Raw genomic sequence first — 22,073 nt, 5'->3', positions numbered from 1 at the left:
TCACTCCTAGCCTAAGAGCTAAGGGTAACGTAAATGGTATAGAGGAAGAGCCTTCTTCATATAGGTCATTTAGAGAAAGGCAAAAGGAGAGGAGGCCATCGGGCCTTGACACAGGTCAAAAGAGGGGAACTTGAGTTTCAGAGAGTGAGGAGAAGGAAAAAAAGAAAACTACTCGAATTGCACGAAAGTGCTGGGCCTTATTATTTTCTGACCCCATCCTATGGTTCTTTGCTGCTCATTTGTTCCCAGTTAGTAGTATGTAGCTCTGGTGATAGTGGATATTGCTGAAAGTAAGTTGAATCCAAGCACACTACGGTACAATCTACGATACCAAGAATTTTCTAGTTACTTCACAGATCCCAGACTCTAAATAAATACACTTATCTTTCTAGACAGAAAGAATGTAAAATATTTATCCCCTTTGAGAATGTAAATCTATTCCTATGTATTCATCTTTAGAAACTGTTTTATGATAATCACAATGATTTACTACAATAAAATTTGTAGACCTGAATTCCCAGCACTGTTTCTTTAACTTGAACATGAATAAGCAGTGGGAAGCATCAAGGGAAATAACTTGCTCAACTGTAAAGTAGACGTAACCACAAACATGTGCACATGCCTGCACATACACATATGTGTATGTATATGTATATATATATATATATGTATGTATATATAAATCTGGATTCTCCTGAATAATTTATTAGAGGATAAATAGGGAAAAAACTCATAACTATAAAAGGAAAGGGAATATATATGCCCCCTAAAAGTTGTATGTTGAAGCCTAATACCCAGTATGATGGTATCTAAGCATAAAGCCATGGAAGGAAATTAGAACAAGATGAAAAGGCCCCAATGAATGGAATTTCTCCTCTTAAAAGAGGCACAAAAGTGGTGGTACAAAAAGAGGTAGAGAGAGAAGAGGGGAGAAGGAAAGATATGAGGGAGCTTTCTTTTATACTCTTCTCACTGCCCTGTAATGATATAGTAAGACGGCTATCTGTAAAGGAACGATCATTGAGAGACTGCCTCGCCTGGGGATCCATCCCGTATGCAGCCACCAAACCCAGTCACTATTGCTGATGCCAAGTAGTACTTGCGGACAGGAATCTGATATGAATGTCTCCTGAGAGGCTCTGCCAGAGCCATACTGATACAGAAGAGGATGCTTGCAGCTAACCATCAGACTGAACACGGTGACCGAAATGGAAGAGTTAGAGAAAGGACTGAAGGAGCTGAAGAGGTTTGTAACCCCATAGGAAGAACAATAATATCAACCAATCAGACCCACCCCCCATCCAGAGCTCCCAGGGACTAAACCACCAATTAAAGAGTACACATGGAGAGACCCATGGCTCCAGGTGCATATGTAGCAAAGGATGACATTGTCTGGCATCAAGGAGAGGAGAAGTCCTTGGTCCTGTGAAGGCTCAATGACCCAGTATAGGGGAATGCTAGGGTGGTGAGGTGGGAGTGGGTGAGTGGGAGGGAGAGCATCTTCATAGAAGCAGGGGGAGGGGAGATAGGAGAGGGGAGAAAGAGATAACATTTGAAATGTAAATACATAAACTATCCAATAAAGGATGGCTATCTATAAACCAGAAACTGAGCACTCACAAAAGACTAGGTCTTTTCAGGACTGGTGCTCAGTAGGTAAGAGAGTATCCGGCTCTTGCAGAGAATGCCAGTTTAGTTGCCAGTATCCACGTCCAGTGGCTTTTATCCACCATAATTCTATCTACAGAGAGATCCCAGGCCTTTTTTTTTTGGCTTCTCTGGACATTGCATTTGCATGGAAAAAGCCACACTCACACATATGCATATATAAAAAATAAAAACAGACCCTGGTTGGGGACCCAATTTGAGTCTAGGATAGGCCTACGAGTGCTGGAGAAGTTCCACATCTCCCACTAGCAATAGAAGTTGGTGTGGGCCAAAAGAGCAGATCAGTCCTGAACTGGTATTGGTGCAACATTCAAACTCCATAAGAGAAGTGTGTTTATATAGATACAGCTGAGCGAGCTTGCAGCTAACCATCGGTCTGAACTAGGGAACCCCAAGGAGGTTGCTAAAGAAAGGACCCAAGGAGCTGAAAGGGGTTACAACCTCATGGGAAGATAACATTATCAACCAACCAAACCCTCCAATACTCCCCAAAGTAAAACACCAACCTTTGTGCGCACTTTGAGAGACCTATTGATCCAGTTGCGTATGTAGCTGAAGATAGCAGTGTCTGGCATCAATGTGAGAAGAGGCTTTTGTTCCAGAGAGGGCACCTTTTCCCAAGGTAGGAGAATTAGGGTGGAGAGGGGGATCAGGAGGGAGTGCACCTTTGTGAAGGCAACTGGAGGGGGAGGGGGATAGGAGCAGGGTGGGGTAAGGGGATGACATCTCAAATGTAAATACAGAGTATCTATTTAAAAAAAGAAAAGTGTGTTTGTGAAGTGGATGGTGGTGAATGAGGGAACATACAACTTGTCGACCTGCAGAGAAGAAATGACCACTGGCTGAGCACTCAGGGACCATTGCAGAAGATGGGGTGGATAGGTTGTAAGTGTTGGAGGTCATAGAAAACATAAGCAAAGCAGTATATTCTGGACATGAGAGGACTTGTCTGCCTTCATGAACTCAAAGCAACTATGGTTGCCTATAAAAGATCAAACCAGTCAACATTCTAGCACCATTGGTGTAGGAAGGGGTTCACTAACTCCTGCCATTAGATGAAGTGTTATTGTCAGTTGATGGTTTCTAGGGCAGTAAAGAGACTAGATTTGTTCTAACAACAGGAATCCACAATTGACTTTGGATTTTTAGAGAGACTTGAATAATTTAGACCTAACTTTTTGCTTTTGTTTTTGTTTTTTCTGCTTTGTTTGTTCATTTGCTGTTTTTCAAGACATGGTTTCTCTGTGTAGCCCTGTTTGTTCCAGAACTCACTCTGTTACCAGAGTGGCCTCAAACTCACCGAGACCTGCCTGTGTCTGCCTCCTGAGTGCTGGGCTTAAAGGTGTGCATCACTGTCAGGCACATTTCGACTTTTGAGTTCCAGTCTTTAAACATTAAAGAAAAAACATTTTATTACTCTCAGTACTTTACTTAATTAGTGTCATATAGCTTAGAGACAGAAAAAGATGGAGATAAGTCAGATTCAAATGGCTCCGATAGCCCTACCCCATCCCCCACCCCCAGCTCTGTTGTCTTTAGAACATGTGGTAGTTCTACTTGGTTCCTTCACCTTTCCTCGCCAAAACACCCCGCACTTCTGGCATGACTGTCCTGGGCTCTCTACTTCAATTTAGGTTTTACTCATACAGCTTCACACCCAGACCACTCAGAAGTTCCATTCAGATAATCCAGTCTTGCTATATGTCATCTGGCTTAAGCACATTCCCCAAACCTTGTTGCAAGCCTCCATCACCCTCTAAGTCATCTTGGATGCCCAAAGAAGGAACATTAAGTGAATGATTCCAAGTTCTACTCTTTGTCTGAGATATCAACTAGCCCTTTATACCACAATTTGGGGATCTAAATGAATGGTATCGTGATGTCAAGTTCCTATTGTCCTGGTGGACACTTTGACATTTCTCCATACAGATGGCAATCTCTTTGATAATCGATGACACTTTATCTTCACTGTCTTCAACTAGAACCAGGCTCACGCCCCCTTTCCTCCCTTGCTCCCCACCAAACTGCACACTTTTTTATGTCGTTCTTCTCCACCTTCTGTTTGTCCTTACTCCAAGTCTGTCTAATGCAGAGAACAAAGTCAATACCACAGTGTGAATGCTATGCTGCTTTGAAATTTCCTCCACCAAACAAATCAGCCTCACTCAGATACTCAGGAAATTGGCAGGGTGTAGTCAGATTCTTTGCCAGAAGAAAGCATAAATAACCTCCAGTAAAGTTTCCAGTGACGTGCTTATTCTCCTGTGGAAGCTTGTGAGCACTAACCTTCCTAGTGCCCTTCCTATCGGCATTCCAAGCATCATACATAAGAGGCACTACCCATGAAGTTCTTCTTGTGCCATGTTAGTGCTTCTCTAGCTCATGGCTCCAAGCTTTCACACATTCTTTCTAAAAGCCTACAAAATATGGTAGCCATAGCAACAACCCTACTTCTGGGTATCAATTTTCTGTATAAGTTACTTTTCATGGGAAAGGATACCTTCTAGCAATGAAAAGGTTAAATATTGATTCCGTTGGTTAAAAAGAGAAAAAGAAAAAAAAATGTCTTGGCAGAACCCTTGGGTGATTTGATACATACACATCTTCAAAAATTAATGTGTAAAATTTAATAAATAATATTCTCTAACTTGTAAGAATTGATCCTCCCCCCATTAAAATTTGATTGTGTATTATAAAAATCTCAAGCATAGATTAAAGGGCCACCTTGTGACCAGATCCAGTACTGCAATTTGAACATACCTGAGCAGGCTCTCCAGAGAAGCAGGCAGCTGACTCCTAGTCATTACCTTTCCCCTGTAATAAGGCTGAGGTATCTTTGAGGCATTGTAGAAGACAATTACACTAGATAGCTATGTAGAAACTCAAGGGCTTTGAGTTTTTGGTCATAAGTGTGGAATTGTATCCTTATTCCCAAGCTCCTGTGACTGATGCAGAAAGTAATGAGATCAGTCAAGGACAATATGGAGACTGAAAATAGGATACCTTCCGTATTGATATAAATTCTTCTGGTCAACGAAAGCACAGCCACTTGTTTTCTGGCTCTGTGAAAAATTTCTTTTTAAAATAAAATGAGTCCCTTATAGAAAGTAAGACTTTTGATAGACTTTCTCCTCAGAGAATCCATACTCTTTAAGTCAAGGGAGATACATGCACAGACAAACTTTGGGCACACAAGTTTTCCTCTGGCAATGGACTCATGACAGATGGAAGGATAGCAACACACATGCACAATATACATAGGTAAGAGATGTACGGAAAGCAGAAAACAACACAATGTCAGTGAGCTATTTTTCACTTTAGCAACAACTCACTATTTAGTGAACTAACTGGAGTTCCATAAGAAGTAGGAGAGCTACTCTGCGTTCTGTGAAGTCAAGGCCAGACTGGTCAACACAGTGAGTTCCGGTCTAGTCAAGGCTGCATAGTGAGACCTTGTCTCCAAAGATCTAACCAACGAAGTATGAGAACCACATTAAATCCTTTGAGGGGTAAGACATTCAGTGAGTTAGCAAACTTCCCTGACACTTTACCTATGAGATGTTCCACTGTCTATATTCATTCATTTACTTATCGCATGTGTCACAGAAAGAGGGGGAGGGAGAGGGAGAGAGTGCCATACAAGAACCTGCCACAGCATGTATGTAGAGGTCAGAAGATGCCATGCAGAGTAGAATTGTTTTGTTCTCTATTTTCACCATGTAGACTAATGAGATAGACCTAAGTTCCTCAGGTCATTGGGACATCAGGCTTGGCAGCCAGCGTTTTACTGGCTGAGCTATCTCACCGACCCATAAAAAACATATTTACTGAGTTGGTTTGCACAATACATTGAAAGAGAGGTTGGGAACAGACTATTTGTTTAGCCCTCGAGGCTGTGCTACGTGTCTCAGCAGTCCTAATCTGTACCAAAAGCCCAGGGGATGCCTTGGAGATAGATACTGGTCTTCAGTTCTTGGAAGCAGGAAGGCGCCTGGTTCTCTTATCAGCAAAGGGATCGGCAGCTGCAGCAAGAGGGTAGATGAAGTCACCATTGAGAGCAAAGGTCAAGCCAGCAGAGAAGGGAAACTTTTCTTCTTCCATCTTCTTTTATCTAAGCCTCTAGCAGATGCTGCTGCCCACATCTAGGATGTCTCTTCTCACCCTAATTAACTAGCAATACAGAGCCCCATAAAATGTGCCAGACTGCTTGATCCAGATAACTTTTCATTAAAAGTCACTTTCCAAGTGATTCTAGATTGTGTGGGGTTAACAGTTAAAACTAAACATCAGGACAGAAAGCAAATCCCAAGGATTTTTCAAATTAAATAGTAGTCTTCTTCCTGGATATGCTCACACACACTTGTACTCTCAGGATTTAGAAGTAGATTCAGGATTGCCACAGTTTTGAGTTCAGCCTGGTCTAAATGATGAGTTTTCGGCTAGCTAAACAACACGGTACCTCAAAAAGCCAAAACCAACAATAAAACAATACACTTGTCAATAAATTGTAGAAAAAATGAATGATGTTCAAGTGTGTTAATATATGCAAAGGGATAATTATGAGAACAGGACCCCTGAAAACCTGTGAGGATGCAGCTGTGTCTGTGCTTAGTGAGGAATTCTGTATGCTCAAAAACATAAAAAGAAAGTCTGACAAATTCCATTATCTAGGTTGTTTTTCAAAAACTGGAAGAAGCATTCTGCTTTTAGCTTTATGCTTGAATTTAAATTATTTTCTATCATTGGGATAAATATTATGTTAGAACACTAGCTGAGGACATACTGAGGAGAAACAAAAAGATGCAAAGTGGAAATTTCTGGTTTCTTTGGAAACTCAGTTGGATCATGTGATGTTTTTCTGGAAGCTGTCTTGTGAGAGGATGTTTTGCTGAAGCAGACACATGAGAGGGCATATGATGTTTTGCTGGAGTGGATGCTTGAGAGGGTACAAGATGTTTAGAAAGAATATAAATAGAACCCCACAGACAGTGAGAGGATGCTCTTTTAGTGCTACACCGTGCAAAACTTTCCTGGTGTTCACTGGTTTTCAGTGCACCAAAGAATTTCTTGTGGTATTCCAATTGATTCTTGCCACTTCAGCTGACACCAGAAACGTGTTGGTGGAGTCTATGGTTTCTGCTGCTACTAATTCGTGTTTGGTGTTTGCTACTGGACTGGACGCTTGTATCCTGACAACAGAGAGTAGAATCACCCCAAAGAATTGCTTCTAAACAGATCCACAACCTCCTTTTCCTATTAACCTTCTTTTCCCCCTACCTCTGGTTGGTGGGTTAGAAGGGAGGTTGAAGTGTTCAAGAACCCTAAATCAAGTAGGTTTTGAGAAAAATCTAAGCTTACAAAGATGCTTCATGGATATCGAGCAGTTAGAAATATTTTGTAGACTTTATTAAACAACTAGACAACTATATTAATCAACAACCCTCTTACTTACACATAAATGCACACATCTATACATCTTGGAGATGATGGAGAATCAGACTACTAAAGTTGCCACATCATGTTATTCAAATGTTCAGTTTTCACCAAAAGGCATACAGTTAACAGGAAAGTGCATCTCACTGAGAGGAAGAAAATAAAACTAGAACCCTCGTGAGAGCACTTACCAAGGAATGATTTTTATTTGTTTACATTAAAATTTATGACATGTTTATTTATTCATGTGTGCGCACACATGCATGTCCCTGAGAAAGTGTAGAGGTTACAGAGCAACTCGTGGTGGTCAGTTCTTTCCTTCCATGTTTGCCCCAGAGGCAGAATTCAGGCCACTCCTGATTGGCAACAAACACGTGTATCCTCCAAGTGAGTCATCTCTCTGGCCCAGTGAATGCTTTAAATTAACTATTTTAAATGTCTTTAAAAACCTTAAATGGAGTCAAAAGAAAAATGGAAAGAAAATATGAACAAAACAATAAGAGGAAACTGTAAAATAAAAGAAAGAAAGGAAGAAAGAAAGACAGAAACCAAACAAAAAATTTGTAGCTGCACAGTAAAATGAGAAATTAATTAATTCTCAAAACCATAGAGACTAGAGTTCATCATAGCAGCATGTTTAAAGTTCTAGAACAAACAATACCAACCAATGGGTCAATACTTTGTAGTTGTCTTCAAAATGAGGAATGAAGTAAGTCATTCCTAGACAAACAAAAGCTGAAGGAGATTTTTCTTCCTGAGAAACCTGTCCTACCAGAAATGTGAAAGGGTATTCATCAGGTTGAAATGAAAGGGCACCTGGCCACAACTTCGAGTTACAGGAGGAAAGGAACATGTCAGATGAAATTAACTCGGCAGACATAAAAGCCAATATTGTATGTTTGGCTTGTAACTTCACTTTTTATTGCTTGCTTGATTTAGAAAACAGATAGATGTCCAAATTTGTGTCTTAGAAAAATGTGGGGCATACATAAAATGGAATTTTTCTCAGTCCTAGAGAAAAAAATAAAATTATGGACTTTTTAGGAAAATGGATGGAACTGGAACGTGTTGTTTTAAGAAATGCTACAGAGTTAGCTTCTAATTTTCACACCTGTTAATGTGGGACTGGGTGTGTTCAGAGGCCAGGAAACTACAAAATGACCCTTGAGAGAAAAAAGGGAAGACAGTTAATAAAACAAATTTCACCACTTCCCAGACTAAGAAGACAAAGAAGGTCACTATACTTTGATTAAAATGTTCAATTTATAAATAAGTTATAATGATATAACCAACAAAAGATCAAAAATGATATGATCTTTACGAGAGAATATTGTGTAAACTTCAATACTTCTCTTTCAAATGGAAGGTAAGTAAGAAGAGAAAAGAATAACACTGTCAATTGTATATAAAAGACATATACAGCAACCCTCACAAAACAATAGAATACACACTGTTCTTAAGTGCTCATGGAAAATCTCCTAAAACTATAATTTGATAATTATGTGGAAATACATTTTTAAATGATTAATGCCATAAAGAGTATTTTTTCTAACCAAAACCAAATGATTGATACCTACAATATGTAAACAACTTATGCAGCTCAGAAAAAAGGACAATAAACCTTTCACAATCAAAAGGGTAGAAGTTGAATCTACAGAAAATATACAATGTAAATAACTGTTTAATATCTTTTATTGCTACCAATAGCACAAAAAAAGTCATACCCACTAGTATATTTATGCTTTAAATGGGAAATAAGTACTAGCGAGGATATGGAGACCTGGAATCCTTGTACATTACTAATGGGAAGTTAAAATAGTGAAGTTGGTGCAGAAAACAGCCTTACACAGCGGTTCCTAACCTTCCTAAGGCCGTGACCCTTTAATACAGTTCCCCATGTTTTGGTGGCCCCCAACCATAAAATTATTTCATTGCTGCTTCATAACTGTAATTTTGCTACTGTTATGAATTGTAATTTAAACATCTGATATGCAGAAGGATATCTGACATGTGACCCCCAAAGGGGTCATGACTCACAGGTTGAGAGTCACGGCTCTAGGCACTGTAGTAATTAATATAAACAAGCTTATCGGGGGAGCCTAGGCCGAACAGCGCGGAGATGGGGGCGGCGGCTGCAGAGGCCGACCGCACTCTGTTCGTGGGTAACCTGGAGAATCTGACAAAGGTGACAGAGGAGCTCCTTTTCGAGCTGTTCCACCAGGCTGGGCCAGTAATAAAGGTAAAAAGTCCCAAAAGATAAAGATGGCAAACTGAAACAGTTTGCATTCGTGAATTTCAAACCGGAAGTGTCTGTTCCCTATGCCAAGTATCTTCTCAGTGGAATCAAGCTTTTCGGGAGGCCTATCAAAATTCAGTTTAGATCAGGAAGCAGTCACGCCCCTCAGGATGCCGGTATGTCATTTCCCCAGCATCATGTTGGAAATTTAAGCCCTACCTCCACACCTCCTAACAGCTATGAAAGGACCGTGGGTAATGTGACTCCGCCAGCACAGATGGTCCAGAGTGTCCTTTTCATCTCCAGAAGATAATCCGCGGCAAGCACTGATGAACAGGGTTTTCAGACAGATGTCGTATGTTGGGAAATTTGGTTCTCCACATGCAGATCAGTTGGAATTTTCACCATCAGTTCAACCACATGGTCATACCTTCAACCAGTCTTCCAGCTCCCAATGGCACCAAGATGCACTGTCATCACAGCATAAAAGACAGAATTCTCACCCCTACCTAGCTGATAGACACTAAAGCCGTGAACGGCGTTACTCTGACCATGGGTCTGATCATCACTACAGAGGAGGCCGAGGATTTCTACTATGACGACAGGAATCCTGATGACTGGAGCCATGACTATGATAACAGAAGGGACAGTAGTAGAGGGGGACGAGGCCCTCATCCCGACACTAACAGGCATTCCAAGGACACTGTTTACAGGGCCATTTTAGGTCCTTTTAAGTTGTTGCAGAAATATTCCTAAAATCTTTACAGAGTAATCCCACAATTTCCACCTGTCTTTGAAAAAAAAAAAGTTTTTTTTTTTTTTTAAACCTAGTAACAGTTTCATAGTGAACTGTGGCCCCTTGTGCTACTCTAATTACCTCACGGTTCTGTACAGAAAGTTCCACCATTCTGGTGGTTTCGGTCTCGGGAAAATGAGCTGTATGGATTGGTTGTATTATACAGCAAATGTTTTACTTATCTCATCTTTTGTGTTGCAAGAAGTTTCTTGGTAATGATTCAGTTTGGTGTATATAATAGGGAACATCTAAGTTGGTAGTCTGAAATGGCTGTCCGCATTTTGATAATGAATGAGAAAATAGAACTCAGTAATCTGTTAATTAATGGTTTATTTAAAACAGTTTATTGGCTTTGTTTGGAAATAAATCATATTTCCTAACTCAGAATTCTGAGCACAAATTCTGTGGTATGCTCTTGAATTTTATCACAATTGAACATGCATTATAAATCTTTTTACTAGTTCATTCTAAGAACTTTAAGATTATTTCATTAAATTATATTTGATGTATGACTCAGGAAATTAAATATCTACAATGTATATTTTTACAGAAAATTACAGTGTTGATGAAATTTTAGAATGATATTAATAAAAAAAGAAAATGGCAAAATGTTTCACCACAAGGATTATAATTTTGAAATTTTGTTTAACAAACCTTTCATGTTTCAAGATCCTGTTGCTCTTTTCACTAAAAATTCATTTTTAAGAAGAATTCATGCCATGAAAAAATATGGATCCTCTTTATACTACAGCATTTATACTATGTTCCTTTTAACATATTAAATACATGAAAAGAGAAAAAATAAACAAGATTATTGTTTGTATTAGTTATGTATCCTTGTGATAAAATAACCTGACAACAGCAACTGAAGAAAGAAAAAAAAGGAAGGAAAATAGAGGAAAGAAAAAGGGAAAGAAGGAAGAAGGAAGGAAGGAAGGGTGATGGGAGGAAGGGAGAACAGGCTCAGGGTATAGTCCTTCCTAGTGGCAGGACTAGAGGAAGCTGATCACACTGTGTTTACAATCAGGAAGGCAAGAGTCTGTGCTCAGGTAGCTTCTTTGTTTTATACAGTTCAGGGTACAAGCCCAGCAAACAGCACTGTTCCTTTTCAGAGTAGATCTTCTCACCTCAGTAAACCTAATCAAGGCAGTCCCTCTTGTGCATGTTTAGATTAGGCTAACCTAATCTGCAGTCTTTACAGACGTGCCTAGAGGTTTATCTCCTGATTCTAGATCCTGTTCAAGTTGATAATACTAAAGATCACAACCTAACCCCTTGTCAACCTGAAACCTTCTAAACTGTACATTCCCACCTCTTATTCCTATAATTTTATTTTACAATGCAAAAATCACCCCCATCCAACTTCAAAAGTCCCTGTAATCCTTAACAATTCCAACACTGAAAGTCTGAAGTCTCTTTTGAGACTCAAGAAAGTCTCTTAAGAGTGGACTCCTATAAGATTAAAAAGAGTGCACAAGGAGGCAGAAGCACAGGTCTTGGAGCTGGGCCATGTGACCGCTGTGCATCAACCCATGACTGCCTATTCCTACTTCCCACTATCAGATCAGACCAGATCTCCCTGTAGAGCATCTTCCGGTGGGTTAATAAACACAGGAGCGGAGTGACAATGAGCTTCATTCAGCAAGCATTGTCCAATGGTACGTGGACTCCATTTAATCCAGTGACCGTAAGGTCAGTCATTTCTGTTTGACTGGGAAAACAAGGCTGGTGTGAATTTCAAGGAATTCATGGGTATGGGGAAGTATATCACAGACTGGCAGAATGTCTTCCAGACCCATGGCAGTGACAATTCTGGGATGATTGACAAAAACAAGTTCATACAAGCACTCTGAGGCTACTGGCTCTCTGATCAGTTCTATGACATCCTCATCCAAAAATTTGACAGGCAAAGACAAGGGCAGATCACATTTGATGACTTCATCCAGAGCTGCATTGTCTTGCAGAGATTGACAGACATATTCAGACGCTATGATATGGATAAGGACAGTTGGATTCAGGTGTCTAATGAGCAGTATCTCTCCATGGTCTTCAAAAAACAGTGAAGATGCCAAATCCCTTGGCTGTGATAGAACAGGGCACAGCTACAATGAGATGCTGTCCTTTCTGTTGGCTGTAGAGTTAATACTAGGGGACCTGGCTGTACATATGTAAATAAGCTGCTCAGTGATTCTGTAGGGGCAATCTAGCTACACTGCTGTAACATAAACCTTGGGTTTGCTGATTAATTGTGCCATAGGGTGAGGCCTAATAATGGGTCAGAATTCTGCTCTCAGATTATCATGTTTTTTCTAGATGCCTCTAATTCTATACTTGCAATACTTTTATAAGCCAATAGAATTTTAAAATAATATGGAACTTTCAAGAAGGCTTTTCTTGTTCCTTTTTTAAAAAGCTTATTCATTGGAATATGTAATGTAAGCAATAAAGTAATGATACAGAAAAAAATGCACAATGACATCAAATGTAATCATTAATCCCCCAAAGGAAAAAAGAATCACAAAACAAGGAATGATTAGAGCCAACCAACTAAAACATGCAGCAAGGCAGACATCAAATCCTTCAACCCCATTGGACAATGTTTAGGGCTCACGATAGATCTCCAGAGAGCTTGAGTAGCCTCACCCCTCCAGTTCTGCTGCTTGGAGCAATATCTACTCTCTCTTGGGCAAGCTTTACTTTATGTCTGCTGCTTTCCCCCCCAATGAACACTTTGCTGTCTTAACATCTGTAACATCCTGGGATCTCCACTGATTGACCTTCAGATCTTTATGTAGTAATGCTTCAGGGCCACCTTACAGGTATATATTGCTTGGTATCAGCGGCTTTCTGAAACTGTGCTGAAAGTCTTGTAAGACCTACCACCATGCATCCTCTATGCCTGCAGAGTCAGTACCACACGGATGCCTAGGCTTTTTGAGAATTTTAGTAGCAGCAAATGAATTCTGCATTTTTAATGCAACCTTTCAGATTTGGTATCACCACTCCTGAGTGGTTCTTTGTATTGGCATGGGTGTTAAACAAAGCATGTCAGCATCTTGAGAAATTTTTAGAAAGTACTAAACATGACAGACACTCTAGAGAGAGTTTTAAAATGTAAGGATGAAGACATTTCAAACAACAAACAGGCTACTTGGCTCAGATGTTCAAAGATGTTTTTTGTATGCCCACCCCTAGTGAGTTTCTCAAGTTCCTTCTATTCCTGTGGTTGGGGGAATATCCTCATGAGGAAGTAGACTACTGTTTCCTAAGATGTGGGTTATCTTTCAGAGGTTTATCCCTGAATCCTGAATCTGTGCGAAGTAGGTGCTTTACTTTTGGGACTTGTGGGTTAAAAAAAATGTCTGAAACAAGAGGAGGAGGCAAGAGTTTCATGAAAATGGCTCATATCATCTATGAAGAGAGAAGTGTAAAACCAAATCCAAATGATACTTCAAGCCCTTTGTATGTCAAGTCTGAATATCGGCAGACCATGGCATTAGAAAAAAAAAAAAAACAAAAAAAAAAAACAGAACCTTTTAGGAGACGTAGAATCAACAGATAATTCTGGAGCTGGGAGAAGACTGATTTACAAGTATACTGCAGATATAATTTCATGAGGAAGATACTTCCAGGCACCCTTACAAAGTGTAATTGTACCCCAGGGGAACTTCAAAGCCATTATTATCTCTCTGAATGTGGCTTCACTGACTCTTTCAATGTATTTCAAAGAATAACAATGGAGTGTGAGCTCTGTTCAGCAGGAGGTCAGATTGTAAAGTGGGCACACAGAACCATGTGGCTAGATATAAGGCCAAACTTTGTGTTTACATGACACCAGAGAAATGAAAGTGCTTTATCTAAAATAAACATGATAACCCAGTACAAACATGGGTGCCACAAACCATGCTGCCTGGGATAGTTCTCAGACTCAGTGTGACTCAACTGCGGTGGGTTTCAAAGTCTAATGGCTGGTAAACTACATTTCATAGATGAAGATCTCTACTCCCAGTACTGGGCAAAATAACTTCTTTGACTAGAAAGATAATAGAGAAAAGAAAAAGAAGCAGAGAATCAAGTTAAGGACCAAGACATCACCTGTGGTATTCAGCACTCCCTTGCTGTCCTAAAAGTGAACGTGACAGCAAATTTGAGAGCTACATTTAACAAAATCTGAAGGATTAATTTGTGCCTACTAAACATTCCAAGAAGCCTAGAAAAAAAAAAGAGAGCATAGCAGTCTGGTGGTCACATGGATGACTCTTAGAGTCCCTTCCATACCTTTGAATGTCCCTGGCAGGATGCCCAGTCTTTGAATCATGATCCAAATGTAGTGTGGCATGGTTTGCTAGGCATTTCCCTAGTGTTCACAGAGAAGAAAGGAGCCATGTATCTCTAAGATGTGTGTGTACGTATTGGGAGAACACGTGTCAGTCCTCACTGCCAATAGAGTTTCCTAAAACTTGTTTTCTATGTTGAGGTTCTGTATTATTTCGGTTTGGGGAGCTGTGTTTAACATTAAATATATAAATTATTTACCACAAAGTAGAAGTTGTTATCACCCCGTTATTAACGGTATCCCCTTGCATACCAGAAAACTCTCAAAATAGCCAGACTCCAGTGTGAAAGCCATCAGTGTAGGGTGTTGGCAGATGTTCCTCATGTCAGTCAACACATCATATACATAGAACAAAATTGTTGTTCCTTGAATTCTTTAGCTATGAGGAGCATTAATTTAATCTGGTTTTATATTTAATAGGCAATAAAATGTTCAAATTGTTCTTGGATTTGGGAAAGTTAAATGTGTCCATTATTGCCCTAAGAAAAGATTTTGTATTTTGTAGCATTAAATTTCCAGCTGCTAACTTAAAATAGTAGGCTGCTACATTCATGTATTTTCATTAACTAAGAAATACAATAAAAGTTGGGAATGATAAAAAAAAAGAGAGAGAAGGCAGAAGAAAAGCACACAGACACAGGACTCCATTTCTACCAGGGTGACTGCACTAAGAACATTCAGGCAATTAAACCTGGTCTAGGGAGATGGCTCAGCGGGGAAACATACTTACCATACTTTGGATGCTCAGAGCCCACATAAAAGCCTGGCAAGTGTGGCAGCTGTCTGTAATCCTAGCACGTGGGATTCAGACACAGAATCCTGAAGGCAGGCTGGCTAGCTAGATAAAGTACCTGCAATTGGTGTGTAGGATTTGCCCAGAGACCCTGCCTCAGCAAATCCAGTGAGAGGAGAGCAAGGAAGATATCCACCAACCTCCAGCCTGCATAATCGTGCACACATTATCAATGATGTAGAGAAATAAGAAACCATATGCATTGTTAATGGCCATATTGGAAAAGCAGATTAGAAATTCCTGTAATAGTTAAAATCAAATTAACCTATGACTCAACAATTCTACTTCTTAATATATATCTATGGAAAAAAATATATCCCAGGACAGTGTGAAACTGGCGGTGTTCCAGGAGTGCCACCTGTTTTAAATATCACTAGAAAGCAAAGGTAAGAAGACACTGAGAGCTCAATTCATTGGAAACTCAGTGAGGTTTTGAAACATAAGGCCCCACCCCCACCCCGTGCCCGGTGCATCAGCAGCCGTGCAACTACCAGAGAGCAAAAAGAAAAAAACCAAGGCAGAATGTGCTGTAAACAAAGGTGGGATTCAAAAGCTGAGGGCTGACATGGAAGACACCACCTATGCCTTCTGGCAGTGTTCTTGAGCATATATTGAAACATTCCATATTGTCCCTCAGATGGATGTCTCTATGCAAGCTGGGTTTCTAGATGCACATGTGCAAATGAGGTCTCCCCAACATAGCAGCAGAGCTTCTGATTCAATAGCTCTGTGAAGTGAATATTTTCCCCATGAAATGATCAAGTCGTAAACATATGTATTTCACAATGGCCAGTTTATTCCTCTGGCTAAGAAATCCAAAGGCAATTTGCAGTTAACATGCCTTTCTTATACTTCTGTTATTAAAAGTTGGCTGTTTCACTGCTTTCCAAGAGCTATTGATAAACCTCTTTCACTTATGTCTAATTGTTTTCTTTCCGTGGTACAAAATTAATAATACAAATACAGATACGAATATATTAATTTTGTGGAAAGTAAGATAGAGAAGCCAGATCACATATATTAACCTCTTTGCCGTGGTGCCATACGTAAGGGAACACTTAAGGTATACACATATGTTTTTTTTTTTTAACTTGCAGGTTTTGGTTTACAATAAACTACCAGATGATTGCCCTTTCAAATAAACAAAACAAAACTTATAAATCGGTGGGCTGAAACTAAAAGGTGAGACGTCGACAGTATGAGGTTTATACAGGGCTGTAACCAAAACCGCAGTATCAGTGTGAAATGACAGCAATTATCTATAAAAAAAAAAAAAAAACGAGCGAAAGCAGAAAGCAGTGGGAATATTCATAACAGAAGATAATTTCTGAGGCTACTGCATTAAAAGGGATGGTCGCGAGAACGTGTACGGTTAGAATGCAGAGCCCTGAATTTTTTCCTCAGACTTCTTATTTCTTCCAAACATCTTTCCATCTCTTCTTCCTCTCCAGTCATTTCTTCACCTTTAAAATGCCTATAGTCGATGTCTTCTTTAAATTCTTCAAGAGACTGAAGCAGCCTCTGTCTGAAATTCCCTTCCAGTCGCTGGCCTTCAGACGCTCCATAGGGATGTTCATCCTCCCTCTTTGGCTCACTGCACTTGGGCTTTCCTTCCTTTTCGTTGCAGGACTTTTGCATGATTTTGTTGTTTCCTGCTTAACACCAGGAAGAAAATGCAGAGACAGATTACCTACCTCCGTTTGAATCCCTTTCTCTTAGAATCCATTTCCCCAAACCTGACAGAACCACAGTTCCAGCCTTCAGAAACTGAAAATATGTTAGCTTCTTCTTCAGCTTACTGAACAAATCTCCCTTTCTTCTTTCCCACCCCTGAAGCCCAACCCACTTTTTTGGCCAGGAAATAAGTGAAGCTGCAAATTTTCCTCAGCAGTATCTGGTCCCAACTCCCAACCTCAGAACCCAGTCTAAGAAACTCCCACACACTAACCTGTACAAACGCAGGGTAGTTTCTCGCTGGTTTTCCTGTTACGTGGTATCTGTGAACACAGATTCCTAGACTTACAAACAGAAACAAGGGTCAGGGTAGAGAGTAGTGACCAAACACATGTTATCATTATCCAGAACCTGGGATTCTCCTCGATATGGTAGTTTCAAGTATTCTGCTGGTGGGTTCTTTTCCTATAGCTATCCATAGTCTAGGCGTGTGTGCCTGTTCGCCCATCCTCCCTCTCAGACTCGGCCCTTGTAAGACTCAGCATCTTCTATCCCCCATTTTGACCCCACCATTGCAGGTTAGCATTGAATGAGGTGAAGCATTTTTAAAATTATCTTAATTGTTCTTGTCTCCATTCCACAATTTCAGCCTTTCTCCACACATTGAGTCATGTTTTAGAGCTACTGTGTGCTCCAATGTATTGGGGAAAGACAAAGTTCTAAGAAGGCAAAGTTTTCCAGGACAAGAGAAGTCCTATCATTAAATTGCTAGATGTTTCTCAACCCTTTCCCATGTTTCTTGCTTTTTTTTTTTTTTTTTTTTTTTGCCAAATAGGTAATTATTGGACCAGCAAGCTGGCTGAGTGTGTAAAGGCACTTGCTGCTTAGTCTGAAAACCTTAGTTCAGTCTCTGGGATCCACATGTTAGGAGAGAAACAACTCCTACATATTTGCTCTGACCTCCATATATATGTAGTGAAACATGCATTCACCAACATGCATGCAAATGGTTAAATGTAATTAAAAATTAAAACATATGCAATTATCTATCTCCCAATTAGCGATATGGGGAAATAAGTCTAGATGGATTCTCTTCTCATTCAGCCACTATCAATCAAGGGTTCCTGGTGGTGTCTGTATACCAGTCTGCTGGGATTTAAGGAATTTACCTTCTCTTCTCCTTGGCCACGAGTATTCAGGGCAGTAAAGAGCTCGTACCCAGAGGAGAAAGAAACCTGGATATATAACAACTTGGGCTCACGTCAGCTTCTAATCACGTGAGGATTATGTCATCTTCCAACTCTGGTCCCAACTTTCCCTCCCATCAGCACTACTGCAGAAGTAGACCTGTCTACTAACCTCCCACCCCCACCACACCAGGCCCTGTCACTCATTTTTGCCTTTGCTAATTTCAGAGGTCAAAAGTGGCCCCTTCTCCTTATGGATGGAATGTGCCTTTCTCTGATTACCAGGGAGGGGCTGCATCTTCCCATGGTTATATTAACCATCATTCCTTTTTTAGGGGTTGTGTTGAGAGAAAGGATTACTCGTCCTCATCTTGGTTGCAAGAACAGGAAAGTAGCCTCTGCTCACCCTTCCCTCCGGCATAAATATCATTTTTCTTATAGTCTAATTTTTGAAACCAAATTGGAAAAATATGAAATAAACTAGGTAATGAGGTTATAATCGGGATTATGTATTTTTACTTTTTTCCAGATATCTTCCCATTTTTCAATTATCCATAAATACATTCTCATAATTTAAAACATGGTAGAGCTATGCATATTTGGAAAAAAGATTAAAAATAGGAAGATAAAAAGACCCAAGCACCTGTTCCAGCTAATGAAGTCAGAATATAAATATAGTCCTTCCAGGCGGACACATTTTTAGAAGCTCAAAATGTACAGAGCAGTTGGAGCATGCCCTTTCACGGAGACTTCCGAGCAGGTGAAGTCCTTCTGTCACATGGATAACTAAGACTATAATCCTACAGTATTCTGTGCTTAGAGATACAGATCTCAGAACTCAATCCCAACATCTACTAGTTTGATTCCACATTTTCACAGATTGTGCCTTGCCATATTTTTTTTATTCCCTGGAAGGTTGTGCCCTGAATATATTACCTTTAAAAATCTTTACCCTCAGTGGGATCATTTTTAATTTGTTTCTTTCCTCTCAAACATTTCTGGCCCACTTATGTTTTCCTAGACTTTATTCAGTCAGTCACAAAATCCACCACCCATCCTACCAAACATTTCTTGCTAAGGATCCTATTACTTATATTAATGAATTTGTTTACAGGAAAATAAGTAAGGGGGGACTACAAAAACTTTTTCAGTCTTGTTTATTAAGGACTCTGTAGCTGGGCTGGAGAGATGGCTCAGTGGTTAAGAGCACTGACTGCTCTTCCAGGGGTCTTGAGTTTGAATCCCAGGAACCACATGGTGGCTCACAACCATCTGAGATCCAATGTCCTCTTCTGATGTGTCTGACAGGTACAGTGTACTCATACACATAAAATAAATAAATCTTTTAAAAAAAGAACTCTGTAGCTCATTGTGAATGTAATCACTACTAGTAAGCTTGTTGTAAATGATTCCAGGAAAAAAAAAGTTAAGTGGGCAGAAGAGATCTTTTGAAAACTAGAGCTTTGTTGCACCCACTTTTAAGGAATGACTAGCTTTAAAAGAGAAACCAGCTAGTGACCAGCCAGAGAAGAAATGAGACTCTGAGTCCAACATCTCAATAGAAAGCACTAACACATTTCTAATTTAGTAAGTGGATTTTCTTGTAATTGAATGCTAATATGACCCTGATATTATCAACATCTTCATTTCAGTCTTGTAAGAGACGTTAAGGTGAAACCATCCAACCTAAACTGTCCAGCTCAAAGGCCCCCAGAAACTGACATAAAAAGGGGTGTTGTTTTTCATCACTATGTATAAAAATAACATATATTTTGTAGTTCAGAAATAGATGACATTATTTACTTGGCTTATTACTCTGACAAAATATAGGACAAATGCAACTTAATAAGAAGGGTTTATTTTACTTCTTTTTTTTTTAGACATGGTCTCTCTATATCTCTATATAGCCCTGGTTGTCCTAGAACTCACTATATAAACCATGCTGGCCTTGAATGCACAGAGCTCCTCCTGCATTTGCCTCTTACGTGCTAGGATGAAAAGAATGTACCATCAGTCCATCCGAGAGGAAGTTCTTTTAGCTGCTAGTTTAAGGGAAACAGAAGTTTTGGGCAGCTGGATGTCTTGCATTCACAATGACCAGACAAGGAGAGACAAATGCTGTCTCCTTATAGAGTGCAGGACTCAACCATATGGCATTGCCTTTCCACCTTAATGAACCTAATCTAGATAATCTCTCACAGGCCTGCATGAAAGCTTGTTCCTGGGTGATTCTAGATCCTGTCAAACTGAATGTTGACTATCACAGATAACTAAACATACATAGTGAATTAATAAACAAGTACAACCTACTGATGAAGATGGCCATTAAGATGAAGCTAGACACAAAAGAGTAGATGCAATATAATTCCACTTACATGGTTTTCATCGGAAAATTCTGTCTATACTGACAGGAGTTGGAATACTGGCCTCCTGGAATGAAGAGAATTTGGACTACTGATTTCAAAGAAGTGTGATGTTCTGGGGTGACACGAAAATTGAATGCAATAGATGAGTTTTATGAGTGTGATGTTTGTGTTTATTACTTCTTTACTTTGAAGACTGTTATTTACATACAAGAAATTACACACATATAAAAGAGACATTTCAAATGAGTAATAACGAACAAACGCCCTCATGAACTCATTCTTATTATGTGAAAAATTATATCACCCTAGGAAGGCATGCTCCTTTGTAGTCACAGCCACACATGAGTAGATTTACGGCTGTAAAAAGCCCTGGAAGTACTTTAGATAGTGATAAGTTGGATAGAATCTTTTTGGTCACCTTAGCCCTGTTGAACTTCTAGTTTAGATAAACTGAGGAAAATATGAATGAAATATTGAATGAATATATATATGTGTGTGTGTGCCTATACTTATGTATATATATATATATAATTTTAATATATGTCAACAAGTATATACATATATGCACACACATATAGATACACATATGCAATGCACTTTTGAAATCAAGACACACATAGACATTTAGCTACAAGTCTTTAAACTGTGTCTATAACAACATATTTTACCCTAGTGTTTGTAAGCCTACAGGGACCACATTCAACTTTTAATTCTCTTTCAATACTGATATTCACCTTTCAGTGTGATCTTTTGCTATTAGCATTAATTAACCCAGTCTGTCCGGTTACTTTTTGTAGTCACCCTGTCTGTGCCTTGTCTAATGTCAAGTCTTCCATAATCACTATGCCTTGTATTCACTTTGACAGCTGCATCTGGCACTTTCCCAGTTTGTGTCTTTATCTTACACGTGAACTGTTAGGGCAGATGATTCTCTAGTGTGTTTTCTTCTATTTTCTCTCTTTCACCTCTGGAGATATCTATGTAAGATGTGCAAGGTCACTTATCTGGTTAGTGCTTTGTATAAGAGTCCACTCAGGATTTAAAATGAGGCTTGTCCCAATCTGCCACAACATTCTTTTCTAAGTTCCTCAGATAACAGGCATGCTTTTATGCATGATACGTTTACTGTTATTTTGTAACTTCTGATGCCCAGTACTACATTCTTAGAGGCAAGTTCTAAACAACTGAGAATATACTCTCTTTGGATGGTGGTTTAAAGAAAAGTTGAAAAGAGGAGTGAGCTGTTTGGATCAGTAGGTAATAGGAGAAGGCAATGGTTAGGCTAGCCCCAGTTAGAAAATGCTTTAGGAAATATGTGGACCAGCATCACAAAAGGTAAGTAGGACCTAAATTTAGGATGAGGTGGTGGAAGAGACCTGTCAAAGGAACCTAAGTCATAGAACCTTAGAACATGTGTAGAGGTCCCCTCACTCCATCTTTAGGGTTGTTTTTTTTTTTTTTTTTTGTCTGAAAGTGCTTTGGGGTAAGTACTTTATGACACAAACCCAAGAATTCCCCTTTGCATTCCTCCAAGGACTTTTGATTTGTTGAAGACAAGATCATATGTAACCAAGGCTGGCCTCA

The 22,073-nt window shown here is 39.6% G+C and overlaps 1 protein-coding gene and 2 pseudogenes across 5 annotated transcripts; 2 read left to right on the top strand and 1 right to left on the bottom strand.

Moving 5' to 3' along the window:
- The first annotated feature begins 9,220 nt into the window (after window positions 1-9,220).
- On the top strand, window positions 9,221-10,023 carry LOC308415374 (RNA-binding protein 7-like; annotated as a pseudogene). The gene has a single exon. The product of its transcript is annotated as an RNA-binding protein 7-like (transcript).
- A 376-nt stretch (window positions 10,024-10,399) lies between these two features.
- On the top strand, window positions 10,400-12,196 carry LOC308415028 (programmed cell death protein 6-like; annotated as a pseudogene). Its single transcript has 2 exons — window positions 10,400-10,442; window positions 11,826-12,196. The product of its transcript is annotated as a programmed cell death protein 6-like (transcript).
- A 3,864-nt stretch (window positions 12,197-16,060) lies between these two features.
- Window positions 16,061-18,147, bottom strand: TCEAL7 (transcription elongation factor A like 7). 3 transcript variants are annotated; one of them, XM_080909880.1, is made up of 3 exons: window positions 18,106-18,147; window positions 17,211-17,275; window positions 16,061-16,914 (listed from the first exon to the last, which is right to left on the bottom strand). In XM_080909880.1, exon 3 carries the CDS (start codon window positions 16,898-16,900, stop codon window positions 16,604-16,606), a length of 297 nt encoding a protein of 98 aa, XP_080766006.1. In that variant the 5' UTR covers window positions 16,901-16,914; window positions 17,211-17,275; window positions 18,106-18,147; the 3' UTR covers window positions 16,061-16,603. The 3 variants fall into 3 exon arrangements, with proteins under 3 accessions (XP_080766006.1, XP_080766007.1, XP_080766008.1); XM_080909881.1 differs by having other exon boundaries at window positions 17,211-17,280; window positions 18,106-18,125; XM_080909882.1 differs by having other exon boundaries at window positions 17,211-17,259; window positions 18,106-18,125.
- Between the last annotated feature and the right edge of the window lie 3,926 nt (window positions 18,148-22,073).

Source organism: Micromys minutus (genome assembly GCF_963924665.1).
Source record: "Micromys minutus genome assembly, chromosome: X".
Classification (NCBI taxonomy): Eukaryota; Metazoa; Chordata; class Mammalia; order Rodentia; family Muridae; genus Micromys; species Micromys minutus.
Note: the sequence above shows the minus strand (reverse complement) of the source record. Positions and strands in the feature narration are given on the sequence as shown.

Excerpts from the sequence above, each read along its gene's own strand:
- TCEAL7 (XM_080909880.1), bottom strand. The coding sequence starts at position 16,900 with ATGCAAAAGTCCTGCAACGAAAAGGAAGGAAAGCCCAAGTGCAGTGAG.